At 43.8% G+C, this 17,790-nt stretch overlaps 1 protein-coding gene across 2 annotated transcripts in view; it reads left to right on the top strand.

Moving 5' to 3' along the window:
* COL4A2 (collagen type IV alpha 2 chain) overlaps positions 1-16,525 on the top strand; it is a 196,129-nt gene extending 179,604 nt beyond the window's left edge. The window contains exons 41-49 of one of the 2 annotated variants that reach the window (XR_014546319.1): positions 796-912; positions 2,305-2,466; positions 2,556-2,654; positions 6,139-6,285; positions 7,094-7,210; positions 8,255-8,446; positions 11,318-11,604; positions 14,172-16,210; positions 16,263-16,525. Coding sequence is in view for 1 of the 2 variants with exons in the window: in XM_083606368.1 (XP_083462494.1) it covers positions 796-912; positions 2,305-2,466; positions 2,556-2,654; positions 6,139-6,285; positions 7,094-7,210; positions 8,255-8,446; positions 11,318-11,604; positions 14,172-14,426 (1,376 nt within the window). In the remaining variant the exon portion in view is untranslated. Of the gene's footprint in view, positions 1-795; positions 913-2,304; positions 2,467-2,555; positions 2,655-6,138; positions 6,286-7,093; positions 7,211-8,254; positions 8,447-11,317; positions 11,605-14,171 lie in introns of both variants that reach the window. The other variant, XM_083606368.1, reaches the window with a different exon arrangement.
* The last annotated feature ends 1,265 nt before the right edge of the window (positions 16,526-17,790 follow it).

Raw genomic sequence — 17,790 nt, 5'->3', positions numbered from 1 at the left:
ATAATATGAATTTATACTTATCAAAGAAAATATTGTTAACAAGATTGGTAAGATTTGTAATCCTACATCACTTGCTACCATTATATTATTTGGCATCCCACAAAGTTACATGCAGGTTCCGCTTTCTGAACATAAGGCATTCCCAGGAAATTGTTAGGCAAGCGTTCACATAGCAAGCTGATGATTTCCATTATTTCCTATAGGAACACTTCTAATCTGTGATTTGTCTGATGTCTCTCTTTCGCTGCATTGTTTCTGCCCACACAGCTGCTGCCGACCAGCAAAATACCAATGAGTAAGGGAGCAGGCAAACTCTGTCTGTTCAAGTATCTGAATCAGGCATTTGTGTAGCGAGGCTTAGGTATAATTCTTTGTGTTTGGATAGCTCTTAGTGTTTTGGATAAAGAGTGTTCTGATAGCAACACCTGCATGTATAGTAATCTCATGTGGAAGAAACAATATGCTTTGGTGAAACTTAATTTCTCCCCCCCCCCTTTTTATTAAATACTTTATTTATACTTATGCGTCATACAAATAAACAATAAATAAAATGAACATATAATACCAAACCAGAAAAAATACAAAGCAAAAAAGACACACAATCATGATAACAAAAACTGCAGACAAGAATATAGGTGAAACTTAATTTCTTGTGATGGGAAGCAACCATAATGACAGTATTGTTAAAAACAAACAACATATTCTCAGAATTTTTGAAAATATTTAACAAAGGGTGCGCTTCAGCTTTCCTGTGCATCAATCTCCAGGAGTAACTATTTGATTTCTGACTGGCAGGACAGAGAGGCTCACCCGGGAGCCCTGGACCTGAGGGAAGACCAGGCCTTCCTGGAGTTTCAAACATATCTGGAGCACCTGGTGATGTGGGATCACCAGGTTTGGATGGTGTGCCAGGTAAACACAATCCCACTACTTTCAGTTGATACAGAGATATTTTAGATTTATCTTGATATTTTGATACTACTGCCTTAGTTTTGCCACCGAGTGTTCCCTTGGCAAAAATGAATCTTTTTCTTTTTGTCTTTTAGCATTGTTGTGGCTTCAGCATTAGGTCTCTACTAAGCACTATGCCCTCACATTTAATGCTACTGCTTCTAAGCTAACTATTCCTGCTTCTCTGGTTTGTAAGGTGTTTCCTTGCCATCCCACCTGGGCCGCTCTGTGTCTCTTGCCTTAGTGTTCATTGGGTCTAGTGGGTTGCACTAACAGAGTATGGTGGGGAGGGGAGAGAGAGAGATCAGAGTTAGAAATGGAGGTGGAAGATAGCTTACAGAGAGTAGCATATATCTGGTTATATAGCTACTTGTTGGGAGTAACGGGGACCATGTGGCTTCTAACTGGTTGGTCCTGGGTCTCCACGGATGGACTGGGTGCTTATGCATAGAGTTTTGTAACTTCTGCCTATATTTACACATTTTGTCATGTATACAGTTGTGTTCCTCACTATAATGGAAGACTGTTCTGTCAGCAGGATGCAAATTTATGATGCCCTTTCCCTTCTCCATTGCCCCCCCCACTGTTCCAGAGGGCACATCAATCATGGGTCGAACAATCCATCATTCCCTGCGGGAAGGCTTTTCCTTATGTAGCATTTGCTTGAACAGCGCAGACTAGGGTTGGGGATGTTCTTCCCCACAGAGGAGTCTCTGAAGGGAACAAAGAGGGACTCATTTTTTCATTTATTTGAGATGTATGAGCTATGTATATTCAAAGATGTATTGATACATCCAATACATGGTTGTTTGGGTTTGGATAAATTGATATTAAGACAAGAGTTTGAAACCAATGAAAGGCTTAGTCTTAGGAACAAGCTTTGGTTCAGGGCACAAGTCTTGTCCTGATGAAAAAATCATTTTTTGCTATTATTCTATTTCTTATACCCCACCCATCTGACTGGGCTGCCCCAGCCACTCTGAGCAAAGCAGCAACTGATAAAAGCAGAAGCTTCAGAGACACTGTATTCAGAAGGCACTATCAGAAGGAATACAGGGAATAACCAGATACACAGATGTAGACTCATAGAATTGTAGCATTGGAAGCTACCCCAAGGAAAAGCTTTTTGTCTGGAAAAGTGATGTAAACTGCTCTCCAACCATCAGAAATGCCATTTCACAGCTTGCCCATCTTTTCCTCTTACTTATTGACATGGATGCTGCAGGTAGGCTGCACCTTCTATTTAATTCAGCTCTACATTAACTTGCTACAATCAGGAGAAGACAGGCCCCCAAACATGTTGCCTATGTGGTCTTTCAGTCCCAAGTTTTAATCTTTGTGTATATATTGTAGGCTACCCAGGACCACCAGGACCACCAGGAATAGCTGCTCCACCTGGAAGCAAAGGAGAAGTGGGGCAGATCGGCATAATTGGAGAAGATGGTTCAAAAGGACTTAGAGGAGACCATGGTGCAGATGGGAGACCTGGAATTCCAGGGTTCCCTGGGGCAAAAGGTATGATGGAAAAACCTAGTATAAAGAGCAGCTACCAAAACACATTAAGCAGGCATGCAGTAACACCATACCATTGTTTTGCCTTGAAGGATATAAAGGGGAACAAGGAGTCATGGGTTTTGTTGGCATATTGGGAACGCCTGGTGACTTTGGCCCCACTGGACCCAAAGGAGACCGAGGATTTCCTGGTGAGTAACTATTTCTACTATGCCAGTTCATGCAGTGTTTATAAATCTTCAAAAGCTATTGCATTTTATAGACCAAAACACACCGCAGACCACTGGGCTTTCAGAGGGGCTTTCACCCCACCCACATTTCTCCTCCAAATCTCAGCAGAAATTTGAAAGTGAAACATGAGAGGGGCATTTGAAAGCCTTGAGCCAGATGCACCCTTTCCACAATCAGCTGATCTGCGGGTGGGAGTGCACCTTCAAATGCTTCTTCTTCCAGCCTCCTCAAGTTTATTTTTTATATAGCTATTCGCGTGACGAGTCCCCCCCCCCCCCGTGGAAATAAAGACACATGACACAATTATTAAGGTTGATGGGCTAAATAAGGCCACAACTTTGTTGGTTACAGGTGATGAGCGGTATTGGCTTAGGCATTGGTCCTAACCGACTATATCTGGCTTCAGCCCATCCGCTTGAAGTCCGGGAAGGGTTACCACCAGTAGGGGGAGTCCTGCTGATGCACATCAACTAGGAACTCCCCCGGGGTCACCGCTCGGGGGCGTGCCTTAGGCCCTCACCTCCATAGGCTTCAGACAGGGCCACGTCCCCCGGAATCCTTTATCGGACTACCCTTCAATATGTGGGGCAGGTGATGGCGCTTCCTCCCCTCTTCCATCTACATAGCAATACCAATACCAATGCCTAACTGCCAATACCAAGAAAGTTGTGACCATTTGCTATGAGGTAGGCGAAAAACCAAGTGGCCGATGCCAATTTGCCAAGTGGAAAAAATTCCTACCAGGCCCCTCAACGGTGACCAACCAAGGTCCATAGCAAGGTCAAGGAACGAAACCTTAAAGGGCGGGAGGGTGGGAAACAGGAGCAACTGGAGGCTGCAAAATCAAGGTACAAGGCAACTTACAGCATTCGAAACCAACATTATAAATACAAAGTAATAAAAACAAACAAGTTAGAAACAATAATAAAAATACATCAAAACACATTTGGAACCAGAAATTAAAACAGCTTGGCCTGACAGCAACAAAGTAATCAGCATTGTTTGAAGAAGAAATGCCTTTCCATCCAGCTGATGGAAGACATGCTGGAGCATTGAAGGTGCACCTTGCTGCTTCAGAGGAACAACTGGGAGCTTTCGGTTGCGCCTTTGAAGTCCCGCCTGTTTCTGTTGCCTTCTATGATGTCAGCTAAGGGGCAGGTGGGTGGGGCTTTCTGAAAACTGTTTCACGGGCCAAATGGGGAGGCCTGGAGGGTCATGTTAGATCTGCTGGAGGTCTATGAAGAGTGAGTGAGGGAAAGGGGAAAGGAGGTTTTGAGGTGAGACAGGCAAGGCAGAAGACCAGAGTACAGCAAGGGGGGGGGGGAGAGATCAGGTCTTCCCAAGAAAGGGAGACATGGTCAAGCTTGGAAGGAAAGAATGAGTGAGTGTGTGAGGGAGGGAGGGAGGGAGGGAGCGAGGATAAAGACTGGCTAAATCCCCAGATGACAGGCTGGAATGACAGAGTTAGGGACAAAAAAGAAGGGACAAATGAAGCAGCAGCTGTCAAGGTGTTAGGAGTGTCAGGATGATGCAGAAGGAGATAAGTGGGCTGCCCTGTGAAACTAAGGAAGAGTAGGAGAAGGGCTTCCCTCGGAAGAGCTGAGACAGAGGGGGAGAAAAAGGATTGCCAGTAGGTGGACTTGCCAGAGAGGAGCAGGGAATCACTCTCTGCCCTTATTTCTGCGAGGCTCAGGTGTGATGTAGTGCAACAGCAAGTGATAGTGAAGAAAAGAAAGAGAAGAGAAGAAAGAGAAGAAAGGGAGGAAGGTTCCTGTCTAGGGAATCGAGGTCTTTGGGGGATTTGAAAGATCCCTGGTTGCTAAGGTGAGAGGCAACTGTTTGAATGCCTGACATCAAGGGAGGGTGATGGTTGTTAATGATAAAAATGAAAACAAAGCAAACACTAAAAAAAACAATTTTGCAGTCTCAGGGTCAGGATGTCTGTGTAACTGGTTTACAAAGTCCTTCCCTTCCTGGTCTAGTAAAGGTAAAGGTAAAGGGACCCCTGACCTTTAGGTCCAGTCGTGGCCGACTCTGGGGTTGCGGTGCTCATCTCGCTTTACTGGCCGAGGGAGCTGGCGTACAGCTTCCGGGTCATGTGGCCAGCATGACTAAGCCGCTTCTGGAGAACCAGAGCAGTGCACGGAAACGCCGTTTACCTTCCTGCCGGAGTGGTACCTATTTATCTACTTGCACTCTGACGTGCTTTCAAACTGCTAGGTTGGCAGGAGCAGGGACCAAGCAACGGGAGCTCACCCCGTTGCGGGGGTTCGAACCACCGACCTTCTGATTGGCAGGTCCTAGGCACTGTGGTTTAACCCACAGCACCACCCGCATCCCTTTCCTGGTCTAATAGGAAGGTAATAAAAAAATTGTAACTGTGATGTCAGCCATGGATCAATTCTAACCTGGGGCCTTAATTTTACAATTTAACAGTCAAAGAAGGGGTACAGGAAGCTAGGGATTGAGTTAGGAGATGGTAGGCTCACCAGAGAGGTTCCACATAGTCTACCAATGTCACCTTGTTCTGCTCTTCCCACCAGAGATTCACATTGGCACGAAGGAGCCACAGGGCCAGAGGAATCAGGCTCTCCATTGGCAGGAGGCAACAGAGGGTTTGGACACAGCATAATGACCAGTGCTCTCCTGGGAGGAGAGATCCCACTGCTCTGCCACTGTGTGCTCTGCCTCTGGGCCAGTTTTTAACATAGATCAGAATCTATGTCAGGCTTCCTCAAACTCGCCCCTCCAGATGTTTTTGGCCTATAACTCCCTTGATCCCTAGCTAGCAGGACCAGTGGTCAGGGATGATGGGAACTGTAGTCTCAAAACATCTGGAGGGCCAAGTTTGAGGAAATCTGACATAGATTCTGGTTTAAAGGCCTCCTACTTACTCTGCTGAACTCGATGTCCAAGTCTGCCATGACACCACCACTGCTTCTAACCAGTGTTAGAAACTGAGATATGAAAGCTAGGAGCTAAATGGCACTTTAAACCTAAGGTATGGGCACAACTACAGAATGTCTAGGCACACTTTTTATAACAAGAATACAAAGCTGAAAATGAATGAACTGCAGTTAAAGTATTATTTCATTTTTCACATGGTCTAGTCCTTCCCCTGCCCACCCCCCTAATATTCTTCAGGGGGTCTCTCTCTTCTCCAATCTTCAGAGAGTAGCTGGAAGTGAGGAGGCAGGAAAAGGTCCTCCTTTCCTTCCACTCTGCAGTTTTAATCTGAAATCTTAGGCACAGTACTGCGCCCAGAGCTCAGAAACGGCTCACGCTGAAGAAATTCCCTGTCGCAAAATGCGCCTAGAACAATGGGGGTTTCAAACACTGCTTTCGAACATGAGCAATGAGCTCCTGGGTTAACTAACAAGAAAGAGCGCCCAAGGCAAGTGGAATAGTCTGTCTGTTACTTTGTTGTGCATTTTTAACTTTCAGGATTTCAGGGACCTCCAGGTTCCCCTGGACTGCCTCCTGTCCTTCCTAAACTGGTTTCAGAACAAGGGAGCCCAGGTGCTCCTGGAAACAGAGGGCTTCCTGGCACGTTGGGCGAGATGGGTCCTCAAGGCCCACCAGGATCTCCAGGTAGGAACATGGATATGCAAAATGGCCTTAGTGAGTTAAGGCTGTTTTTCATGGCCCAATCCTGTTTTGCATATAACATTTTCTCCCAATAAATTGGAATTTTAATGAAGAAGGCTCATGCAGTAATTATCCAAGTCAGGTCAGGGGCTCACAGAAATTTATTTGGTGACTTTGGGGAACCTAACTGAAAACTCCCCATGAATGTACAACTCTGTACCAATACTTTTCATATTTCTGCCACTTTGGAGTCATTCCAGAAGTACCTCCCTGAGGGGGGACGGACCATTATGTGATAACTGGCCGCTCATGACTCAAGCTTAGTGTTGATTTGCTGGCATGCCAAGCTTCGGAAATGATGCCCAGTACTTTCTGACCTGTCCTGCTGAGCTTTAGACAAATAAAACACATCCAATCTTTTCTTCTTTCTCCAGAACCCATTCTGGTACAACTGTATCGCCTATCCCTGTCCCTGATAAGACTGAAATCTGTAGGCAATTCCACCCTCATTCCAAACATGTATGCCATAATTGCAGTCAGAGGTATTTGCCATAGGTGCATTGCTCTTGTTGATGACCAAGAGGCCTGAATAGGATGGTTTCCTCTTCCTTCAAATAATATGTGCCTGCTCCATCCTTATTCAACCATTTCTGCATGCAAGTCACTTTGCTCCTGACTTCTTCATAAAAACATGACTATCTGGGCTTCATATCTGCACATCTAGTATTCAGAGAGCTTGAATGGACTCTGTTCCTCATGAAAATCTTACAACATGGTATGGATTATGATTCTTTTTAAATTTACTTTCAAGGTTCTAGAGGCCCCATGGGTAAACAAGGACTGCAAGGAAGAGGGGGAATACCTGCAGCTCCAGGCTTCAGAGGTGATCAAGGGAGAACAGGACTGCAGGGCCCAGGGGGTTTTGAAGGTAAATACTGGTCCTGGGTCTCCCCCCCCCCCTTTCGCTCATTTGAAAATAAATTTACATTAACTAATTATATGAGTTTTCAGCACAATTTTATGCATGTTTACTCAGATGTTATTCCCAGGTAAGTGGCACTGGATCATAGCCTTGATTGTTAACCAAATCTGCAAAAAAAAATTGCATATGAGGGGGAAACAGTCATTCTAAAAATAAAAAGTTTACTTTGTTAGTAGTTGTGCAGCAGGGCATCATTTTGGAAGAGGCGTTCCACCTTCTCTCCTAAACAAAAGGGGCCCCATTTTCAGTTTATAGCTTTAGAAGTACCTGGATTTAAGAATAAACCCCAAACAAATGCATTTCAGTTTATCCTACAGTGCCTGGCTCACAGTTCCCATTCCTAACCATGGGGGTGCCCCTGTACCTCCCCGAAAAGGAAACACAAAGTGGTGAACCCCTTTGTTGTCAGCCTCATTTAGGGACAACTCCAGCATGGAAGACCACAATGCATGCAGTGAAGATCTTGTGCTTTGCAATAGAATTGGATAAGGTAACAGGGCAGAATGAAATCAAAATGTAATTTGTTGACATGGAGCTGTGGGAGATATAGCCCCCCCCCCCCCCCGCCGCCGCCAAAACTGCCACACTTCAGTTCAAAGTTGTGGCAGGAGAGTAAGAGTCATTCTGTTACTGTTCCCCACTTAAACTCCCGGCATATGGAAAACTTGCAAGATGATAAGAGCTACTGACTTGAGAATATTCAGCTACACGGCACCCAGCCCTACAGGCCAAAAGGGTCGAAGAGGACTACATGATGTCAGATGACACTGAGGAGGGTTTATATGCACATAAAGCAAACACTTTTATCATCGGATGTCAGAGCTGCTGTAAAAATGGCTTCAGCTTAGTAGCTGTGAACACCTAACCTCTTCTCCTGGTTTATTCAGCACTGAGCAGATGGAGATTCCTATGGAATTATTTCCATAAGCAGTAAAACCTTTAAGTCAGTTTACTTCCTGCAACATTTAAGCTCCCTTTTCTTCTCCACAGGTGCAGCTGGTGACCCAGGTACTCCTGGGCTGCCAGGTATGCCCGGCCGCAGCATCAATATGGGATATCTTTTGGTGAAGCACAGCCAGGCGGATCAAGAGCCCATGTGTCCAGTGGGTATGAGCAAACTCTGGAGTGGATACAGCTTGCTCTACTTTGAAGGACAAGATAAGGCACACAATCAGGATCTAGGTATGCATTTATGAGCTGAGCATTCTTCACATGGTTTTGTAAAAACAAAAACAAACTGCATTTTAAACCTAACCAATAATTTTCAGGCAACTGATAGAAATTACATATGTGGATGAAGAAAAGCTATTTTGAGATGTTAGGTACAAGCATAAATTTATCATACATAATACAGAGAGAGGAGAAAACCACAGATCTATCAGAGAGACTTGGCTTTTCTGTCCTATTCAGTTTAATAATTCGAGAAAGCAACATTCTTAGCACAAAGCCCAGTAGCATGTGTAAGTGCTTTCAACATGCCAGTAGTTTCAATCCCTTCTTAAATGCAAGTGGTATTATACTGTTTATACTGGTATAATGCTGGACTAAAATAAAAATTATTTCTTTTTAAAACAGCGGCAGATGTAATGGTTCAAGAAAGATGGGAGAAAAGAGAAAGGGCAACTATGTGGAATTCTTTTTTAGTCTGTGGTTTGCTGTTAGCTCTTCAACAGTCTTATCCCCAAAGAGGATCATCACCCTGTTTTCAAACAGCTAATCCCCCCCCTTTGGGGTATTGCACCAAGAGAAATGCAGTCAAGAGGGAGCATCATCACTAGCATTCTAGCAAAGCACACTCAACTGCTAATACATCAGGATGGCACAATTGCATGGATGTGTCATTACAGCACTGGCAGAAGTTGCTAACAGAAAGCCATTGCACCATTCAGAAGAGGGCAGAAATGAGGGGCAAATGGAAATAGCTTGTCTGCATTTGTTGCTATTCTCATCCGCAGGTGCCATCTAATGGAGTGCAAATATGGATGTGCAACAGTCAGGCTGCAGAAACACTATGCATTCAAAGCACACCCTCTCCTTCAGGAATCCTGGGCATTGTAGTTCACAATGCAACAAATCCCAGCACCTTTAACAAACTACAGTTCCTAGGATTATTTGGGAGGGGTGCTTTGAATGTGTGGGGTGTACCTAACCTAATGGAATTGCACCAACACCTGGCATAGCAGAAATTATCTTACCAGAATCACTCATAACACTCTTACTTCTTTAGAATCCAGAGACCAGAAAAGCATCATTAAAATCATGTGGCCAAGAACTTTGAAGTCTTTAGATATGGACTCAGAATAAAGTATCCGGAATTAGAGCACCAGAAACCAATAGAATCCATTAGATCATAGTGATTTCAGAAGTGGTGAATTGAAAAATGTACTCTTTGAAACTGGGGTTTTGCTTAGCAATTAAAGTATTATGAAGGGCCTCCCCCAGCCTCTTAAGGTTTCTGTTGGCCTCTGTTCTAGTTGTAATGAACCTACCTGAGAGTTAAACTTTCAGAACAAATTACAGAGAGACACTAATGAAGGTTTTGGCTCTTCTGGAGAGAATCCAAGAGGTCCTGCAACTAATTAGAAACAAGTATTTTCTTGTTAGTATCTGCTCCAGAGCACGGAACATTTCAGAGCTAGTTATCTGACCAAACTCTAATTTATTACTTATTACTTACTATATTTATATGCCACCCTTCATCAGAAGATCTCAGAGCAGTTCACAAGATAAAAATGCAAGATAAAAGCACAAAAAATAGTTAAAACTCTAGCCAGAGTCCTTAAAAAATGCCTTTATTGAGCTGCATTTCCAGCTGATGCCCACTGCAGTCTTGGTGACCACTATAACAAGATCCCACAGACAGACTTTGTATTTGTGGTCAACCTCAGGTGGAAGACATCACTCGTTATCTGTTAGTCTGCCCCTTACACAGAGACCCAAGAGATCACTTCCTGAAATCTTTGTTCACATTAGCAAGCAGGTACACCCTGGCAGAAGTGGTTCAGTTTCTTTTGAGAGACAGTAATAGCTTTGTAACACAGAGCCCTCGTTTGTACTGGCGGGGGGAGGGAATCAGGAAAAAGGAGCTAGATAAAATTGCTTTGTTGTTTTAGTGATTTTGAGGTTTAATTTTAAATCAAGCTAGATTTAAGCTTGTTGATATCTCTGGTATCTTCTCTCTTACATCATGGATGTTGGCTTATATTATGGATGTATGTTCAGGATTATTTTATGGGCTGCTGGGGGGGTGTAGTACCTCTGCTGGGGACACATCATGCTCCTTCTGGGCTAGTTTGCCTACCTTTCATCCCCACCCTGCACTCAGCTCTCACCTGTGGCTCCTAGAAGCTGTCAGCATGGGACAGTGGCCACAATGCCAGGGAGATGCCTTTGCCTGGTCAGCTAAACCAGGTGAGGGGAGCTGATGCGTCTCAAACTCTCAGTGAGTTAGGGACTTCCCCTGCATTCAAAGACAGGCTCCGGTGGATTGAGCAGACAAGACCAATAGTTGGTCCAATAGTCAAGAAAGCAGTTTCTGCACATGCTGTAGAGGAAAGTGAGGGGCAGATGGGGCTTGTCAGTCTGGGAAGGGAGCCCACCTAGAAGGACTACTCTGATACTAACCCTCTGCTGCCTTGTGGAATATCTTCGGGAGAAGAAAAGGCTAAAGAGTAAACCCTGCAAAAATCCAGAGTGGAGTCCCTAAGGCCATTGGATGGTGCCTTGTATGCCTCCTTCTGGCAACTCCTTTAGCCAACCAAACATACTGCTCTGCTTTCCTTTGGACCCCATCAGTGAGGCCAAGGAGGGGGCTTGTCATCTGGGCAGCCCAGGACCTCTCCACACATGCTGCCCAGGGTTGTTCCCAAGGGAGGTCACTTTGGTGCTGCCAATGCAGTGGTTTGACTTTACTCCCAGAGGTGCACTCCATTTTCTCTTGAAAGAGACAGATGCCAAAAACTATTGCTACAAGTTTGTCATGGCCTTTGGCTAGAACCATAAATGTATTATCTAAAACCAGAACTAATGAAGGTTTGTGTTTTACTTTTTCAGGTCTAGCTGGTTCATGTTTGACTCGATTCAGCACTATGCCTTTTCTTTACTGCAATCCTGGGGACGTCTGCTATTATGCAAGTCGCAATGATAAGTCTTATTGGCTCTCAACAACAGCCCCTCTTCCAATGATGCCTGTGCAAGAAGAAGAAATCCGGCCTTATATCAGCCGTTGCTCCGTCTGTGAAGCGCCGGCTGTTGCCATTGCCATTCACAGCCAAGATGTCACTATTCCACACTGTCCTGAAGGATGGCGCAGCTTGTGGATCGGCTATTCCTTCCTCATGGTATTTGCTTCTTTTCTTGATTGTGAAACAAAGATTTTAAAATATACCTCTATATGCATGCCTTCCCTTCCCACTTGACAGCCAACTAACCTGTGCAGTAAGTGCACTTTGGAAGTTGGCACAGCAAGAAGCAGCTCTTCCAAGCAGGACCGAGAAGGGGGATGTTTCATGAACAGAAACATTCAGTGTTTGAGTGGAAGAAAGAGATTCTCACTCAGCCAGATGGGCGGGGTAGAAATTATTATTATTATTATTATTATTATTATTATTATTATTATTATTATTCCAATAGCAATGTTAAAACCAAACTGGAAACCAAAAGTTGCTGAAGTGACCCCTGAGGCATCTAAAGATAACAATTTGATTGCCCAAGTTCTCTGCTATGGTGATAAAAAATATTACTATAATTGAGAGTGCCTTTTGTGGAGTACATGGTAGAAAAGGGTTTGTACTGAGCTGCTTTTCATGGCGTGGATCACAACCCACATATACAGGAATGTGACAAATGAATCATTTGTCAAAGTACTATAACTTACCTAAAATGCTAAGTATAGCTTGCGTCCAAGAAGATATCACGTTTAAATCATGTACATATATTCCAAGGGCTACAGTGAACTTCAGCTATAGAGTTATGATTTATCTTAGCATTTCCCAGATTTTGCTGATGCGGATATGCTGAAATCTGAACATCTCAATTTCTCCCTCAGTAACTTTTATGTGCATCTAAAATATAGGAGTTCCCCAGCCCCCTTTGATTCTTACTTTACTTGTTTAATTATTTTTATAACTCACCTCTTATGAAAGCCAGTTCAGGAAGATATGTAAATATATAATAGCAGAAAGTAAACCATATAAAAATCAGAACAGCAGGATAAATCTGAATAAATTCCAATAAATACCAGAGAATAAAAACAGGAGCAGTACAATTCAATACCTTCACATGCCCAGAATTCTGCTATTGACGTATCCAAACACAGCTGGCTAGGGAGCAAAAACATCTGCAACTACATGCAAAGTTAAGGGGGCATTTACCGCTCCTGCCCCCCCTTCAAATGGGGCGCAACCAGAGATGACCCATTTTTGGCACTGTGAGAAATCAAGGAGAGGTTCCCACATTCTGCAGGCAGAATCCAGGTGAACAGCAAAGCCCACTTTTGTTCTATTAGCAGGAAGTTGGGTGCCAAGAAGGAGTTCCAAGCAATGGAGGTTCCTTTGAAGATCTTCTTAGTTCCTCACAATTTATTTTTATTTATTTTTATTTTAGACAATTCTAGGAGTATATTTTTCCACCAGGCAGCAGAGAATTGAACTTTCAGCCCCCTTTGTCCCCAGTAGAAAAAAAGTGCTGCCATCTTCAGTAAATGGAAAACACAGGAAAGGCATGCCTGGCTTCTTCTAGCACTGGACCAGCAGCCTTTTCACCCATCCCTGGATTCTGGCATCAGATCTCAGGAACCTGAAGAAGGGCCTCACCAGATTTTCTGTATTTGTGTGGGATACTCTGAAAGCCCTCTTTGGCTTGAGATCACAGTTAACACTGTTAACATCATTTCCTTGAATTGCACTCAGAAATGCACAGGAAGACAGGGAAACTGCTTGAACGGGGGCAACGGGGGACTAGTGTTCCCCATGAGCTATGCCAGTCACCAGGTGACGTGATACGTTTTAAACGCATTTTCATAGCAAGAGGAAGGGCCAGATCTTACAGCTTTCTCACACTGATTCTCACAACGCTGAAATATATTGGTATATTGGTTGCTCACTCATTCTTAATAATTCTGTATATTAAGGGAAATTTATCTCAATACTTAATGAAGAATACTTAATGCAACTACGTCTCTTCCAGTTCCCACAGAGTAGTCTCAAGCAGATTTTTCAAGAAGCACTGGAGGAATTTCCCTTGGTAAAGTGTATCTGCAAATGTGTCCGGATACAATTTGCTTGTGCAGATGTGTCGCTGCCGCCCCCCCTTTGTTGGTGGCCTTTATAGTTGTTTTATTCATTCAGTTGCAAGAGAGAGGATTGGACCCTGACCAAATGGGCTACCTACTGAGAATCTCTTAATTTTTTTCTGGATTGGGTTTCATTTTATCAGCTTTTATCCAGTCCATTATTGATTCTAGATTCAGCACTTCTACAATTTTACCTGACTCCAATTAAGAGGGTGGTGTCACCCCCCCCTAAATATCTGTTCTCACTCAGCAGTTTCATATAGACGTTAGAAGCGTGAGACAAAAAAAGAGTCCTGTAGAACCAGTCACTCAAGTCAATGATGGTGCTAGTACAGATTACAGTGGTACCTCTGGTTAAGTACTTAATTCATTCCGGAGGTCCGTTCTTAACCTGAAACTCTGCTTAACCTGAAGCACCACTTTAGCTAATGGGGCCTCCCGCTGCCACCACGCTGCCGAAGCACGATTTCTGTACTTATCCTGATGCAAAGTTCTTAACCCGAGGTATTATTGCTGGGTAAGTGGAGTCTGTAACCTGAAGCGTATGTAACCCGAGGCACCACTGTATATACTTCTCTTATCTTGTATTTGAGCCTCCTACCTGGTCTCTCCTAGCACACTGCCGCTGGTGCTGAAGGTGGTGGACAGTCACTCGTGTCTCCAGGTAGCTGTTTGGAAGACTTCCGAGCAACACCATTCATCGAATGCAACGGTGCTCAGGGAACCTGCCACTACTTTGCAAACAAATACAGTTTCTGGCTTACCACCATTGACAATCAATTTCAACACTCCCCTTCAGCAGATACACTCAAGGCTGGACTCATCCGAACACACATCAGCCGATGCCAAGTGTGTATGAAAAATTTGTAAAAAAAAAAAAGTAAGTCATCTTGCAATGGCAAGGAACAAATCTTGTTGGTGCTTCTTTAACTTTGTTACCTCAAAAATTGAAATATCAGTTGATCACCATTTATCTGAAAGAACAAACCACTGCAATGGTTTACAACCAAGTTGGTTCTGCTTTCATTCCCATAATTTTCTAAGTAGTTTTTATTGTTGCAAAAAGGTGCTTTTCAGAGTTAAAAAAACTGGCAGGATATAATTTCCTAACACATTTGCTGCCCACTAGGTCTGATTTTGGATGCGGGTGGTGCTGCGGTCTAAACCACAGAGCCTAGGACTTGCCGATCAGAAAGTCGGCGGTTCAAATCTTCGTTACGGGGTGAGCTGCTGTTGCTTGGTCTCTGCTCCTGCCAACCTAGCAGTTTGAAAACATGTCAAAGTGCAAGTAGATAAGTAGGTACCACTCTGGCGGGAAGGTAAACGGCGTTTCCGTGCGCTGCTCTGGTTTCGGTGTTCCGTTGAACCAGAAGCAGCTTAGTCATGCTGGCCATATGACCCTGAAAAACTGTCTGTAGACAAACGGCGGCTCCCTTGGCCTGTAAAGCGAGATGAGCGCCGCAACCCCAGAGTCATTCGTGACTGCACTTAACGGTCAGGGGTCCCTTTACCTTTACCTAGGTCTGATTTACAGCACTAAATGGGTTTTTATGCATTTTTACTGTATACTTAACCACTGAAAACAGCTCATAGTCATTGAATAGTAACCATACATTAAGATGGATGTGCAAACGTACATGGGAATCGGCTCAAAGAGCTGAAGTTTAAGTACCATTTTGGAACATAAAAATGATGAAAATAGAAGTTGCGCTCTGCCTCTGTAAGACTTTCATCTGTAAGACTTTGGCTTCAATTCAGCCAGGAGTTAGGCATGTTTCAGAGCCACCAACATCAATAGAACTTTAAACCTGCACCTACTTGTTGTATTTATGTTACAACTTCATTTCAGGGCCAAATTTTTCCACCTAAATGCTTTTATTAAACAATATATTGCTTCATATGCATAATTGTCTCTATAGCTTACAGAACTTTTGTTCTGTTGCTTTTGACAGGTAACACACCAAACTTTTTGACATCTTGGACCAAATGTGGGATTGTAGCCTGCCCTGAGCTCCTTTGGGAAGAATAACATATAAATTAAATAATTTAATTAAATAAAATATATGTTGTGCTCACTGAGCCCCAAAATTCAACCAACAGGTGCACTGCACCAAGTGCAGAGTTTAGTTGTCTCTCAGTATTGCTGCAGGAAGTTAGATACCAGCAAGGCTTTCTTCAGCCATGCTACCGGACACATAAGAAAACGTTCCCTTTATCGCTGCTGCTCCCAGGTGACCATAAGGCTCAAGAAGGTGCCTTTGAGCTCCTTCCCTGGAGTCGATCAGGCTTCAATTCAAAACAACATGCTCTCTCCCATTGTACCCAAGAGGGACTTCTGAATACTCATGCTTAAGTTTCTGCTGCCAGTCTTTTCCTCCACTGCTCCCAGGTGCGAGCAGATGGAAGGAGGAAGCAAATTGTGCAAATGGCACAATTTTCTCCACCCAAGGAGAGTTAGGGCCTCTACAGAGATACTGTTTATTACACATTCATGACTGAGGCAGTTGTACACCATTCTGCTTTCAGTACTCTTCTGCTTTCAGTGCCTACAGAAGTTCCAGGGTGGACACATTGCTTCATTCTCAACAGGTGCATGTCCCACAGCTTTCTTCAGAAATCCTGTAGCTTTCCTTATTACATAGGTTTGGGCGTCTGTGTGTGTTTGCTCCGCTTTGCTTGTGCTGTACCACCAGAGTGCCCCTCTAGACAGCAAGACTAAGAAAGCAGACTGATGCATAAGCAGTTCAGTACTAATTCACTAATAATATTGCATCAATATGTTGCAGAACACATATGCAAAAAACATTCATCTGGAGAGAGCTTAGAACACACCACTTTCCACACTACTGTGTGATTCTAACAATGCAGTTGTGGTTCTGGGCAATTATTTGGCAAATCCTACAGGACAAATAGTGATCAATGAGTTTTGATTTTGTATAATGAATAAAAGATTGTATTTTAACATTGTATTTATTGTGTTTGGACTTATTGCAGTGTGTAAGCCATAAATAATCTCATATGATGAAACAAACACACTAGGCTTGAGTTTAGCAAAAGAAAGGAAAGCATTTCAGCATGAAAGCCTAGCACTTCCAAACCCACCAAGCCATAGGGGTTTTACTACTGTTTTCACAATCTAGCCAATGAGCACATTTAGCTTGTGTGTGTAAATATTGTTGTACACCATGTCAAACTCCAAGTGGTGCAAGATTCCAGGGGTTCCAGGCACTTACTCCAGGTTTGATTTCCTTCAAATGAGGGATGTTGGAGACTGGTGTCTTTATGATATATATGATTCAAGTAGGTAGCCATGTTGGTCTGACGCAGTCGGGAGAAAAAATGTCCAGTAGCACCTTAGAGACCAACTAAGTTTGTTCTGGGTATAAGCCTTTGTGTGCATGCACACTTAGTTGGTCTCTAAGGTGCTACTGGACACTTTTTTATGATACATGGTTTATCTACACATATATTCAACCTGAGCTTAAGCTGGAGGGGCTCACAGCCTTAACACTCCCAAAGATCTTGTTTCTCTCATAGTCGCAGCCATGGCTCTCTCTCTCCAGCCTCTGCCTGCTTCTAGCTCTCAGCTCTCTCATACACTGGCTTTTAGCTTTCTCACTACCAGCCAGGGGAGAGAATGGAGGCCAATTTGCCCTCTGGCACGTAGCAACTTCTTCTGTTATATTAACAATGGTACTTAGGGCTGGTTCACACTGCATGCTGAACCAAACCTTGGTTTAGCAAGGCAGTGTGAAGGTAACGCTTGCAGCCACTTTGCTCCTTCAAGGCTCCTACTTCAGCGCTCCCTTCTCTCACTGGCCGTGAGTTGCAGCCAAGAGCAAGGTTTTGTGGAGTGACCTGTGACTTTGCCAGCGGAGGGTTATGTCCTCTTGCTCCACCTGGTGGACAAAGGCAGAAGTAGACTTTACAGGAAATAGGCTGGCTCCCTTTCAGTCTCTGTTTTACTTCTGCCTCAAACAAACGTAGGTAGGTAGTAGGATCGATGTCCATTCCATGGTGCCAATCCAAGACAATACCATGGTCAATATCAAAAGCTGCAGGTGCTCCTAGCTAGTCTTGCTTGAATTCACATAGTGTTTTATATAGGAAACCACAGCATATCTGAGCAGTTCCATCGGAATGCCATCCCCAGTAACTCTAAAAAATACAAAACTTGTCTTATATAATTATAGGCGGGTAGAAATTCTCATGACCTGATAAAGATCCTAAACAA

This window comes from Podarcis filfolensis (genome assembly GCF_964270895.1).
Source record: "Podarcis filfolensis genome assembly, chromosome: 3".
Classification (NCBI taxonomy): domain Eukaryota; kingdom Metazoa; phylum Chordata; class Lepidosauria; order Squamata; family Lacertidae; genus Podarcis; species Podarcis filfolensis.
This window is presented reverse-complemented; position numbering and strand designations above follow the sequence as displayed.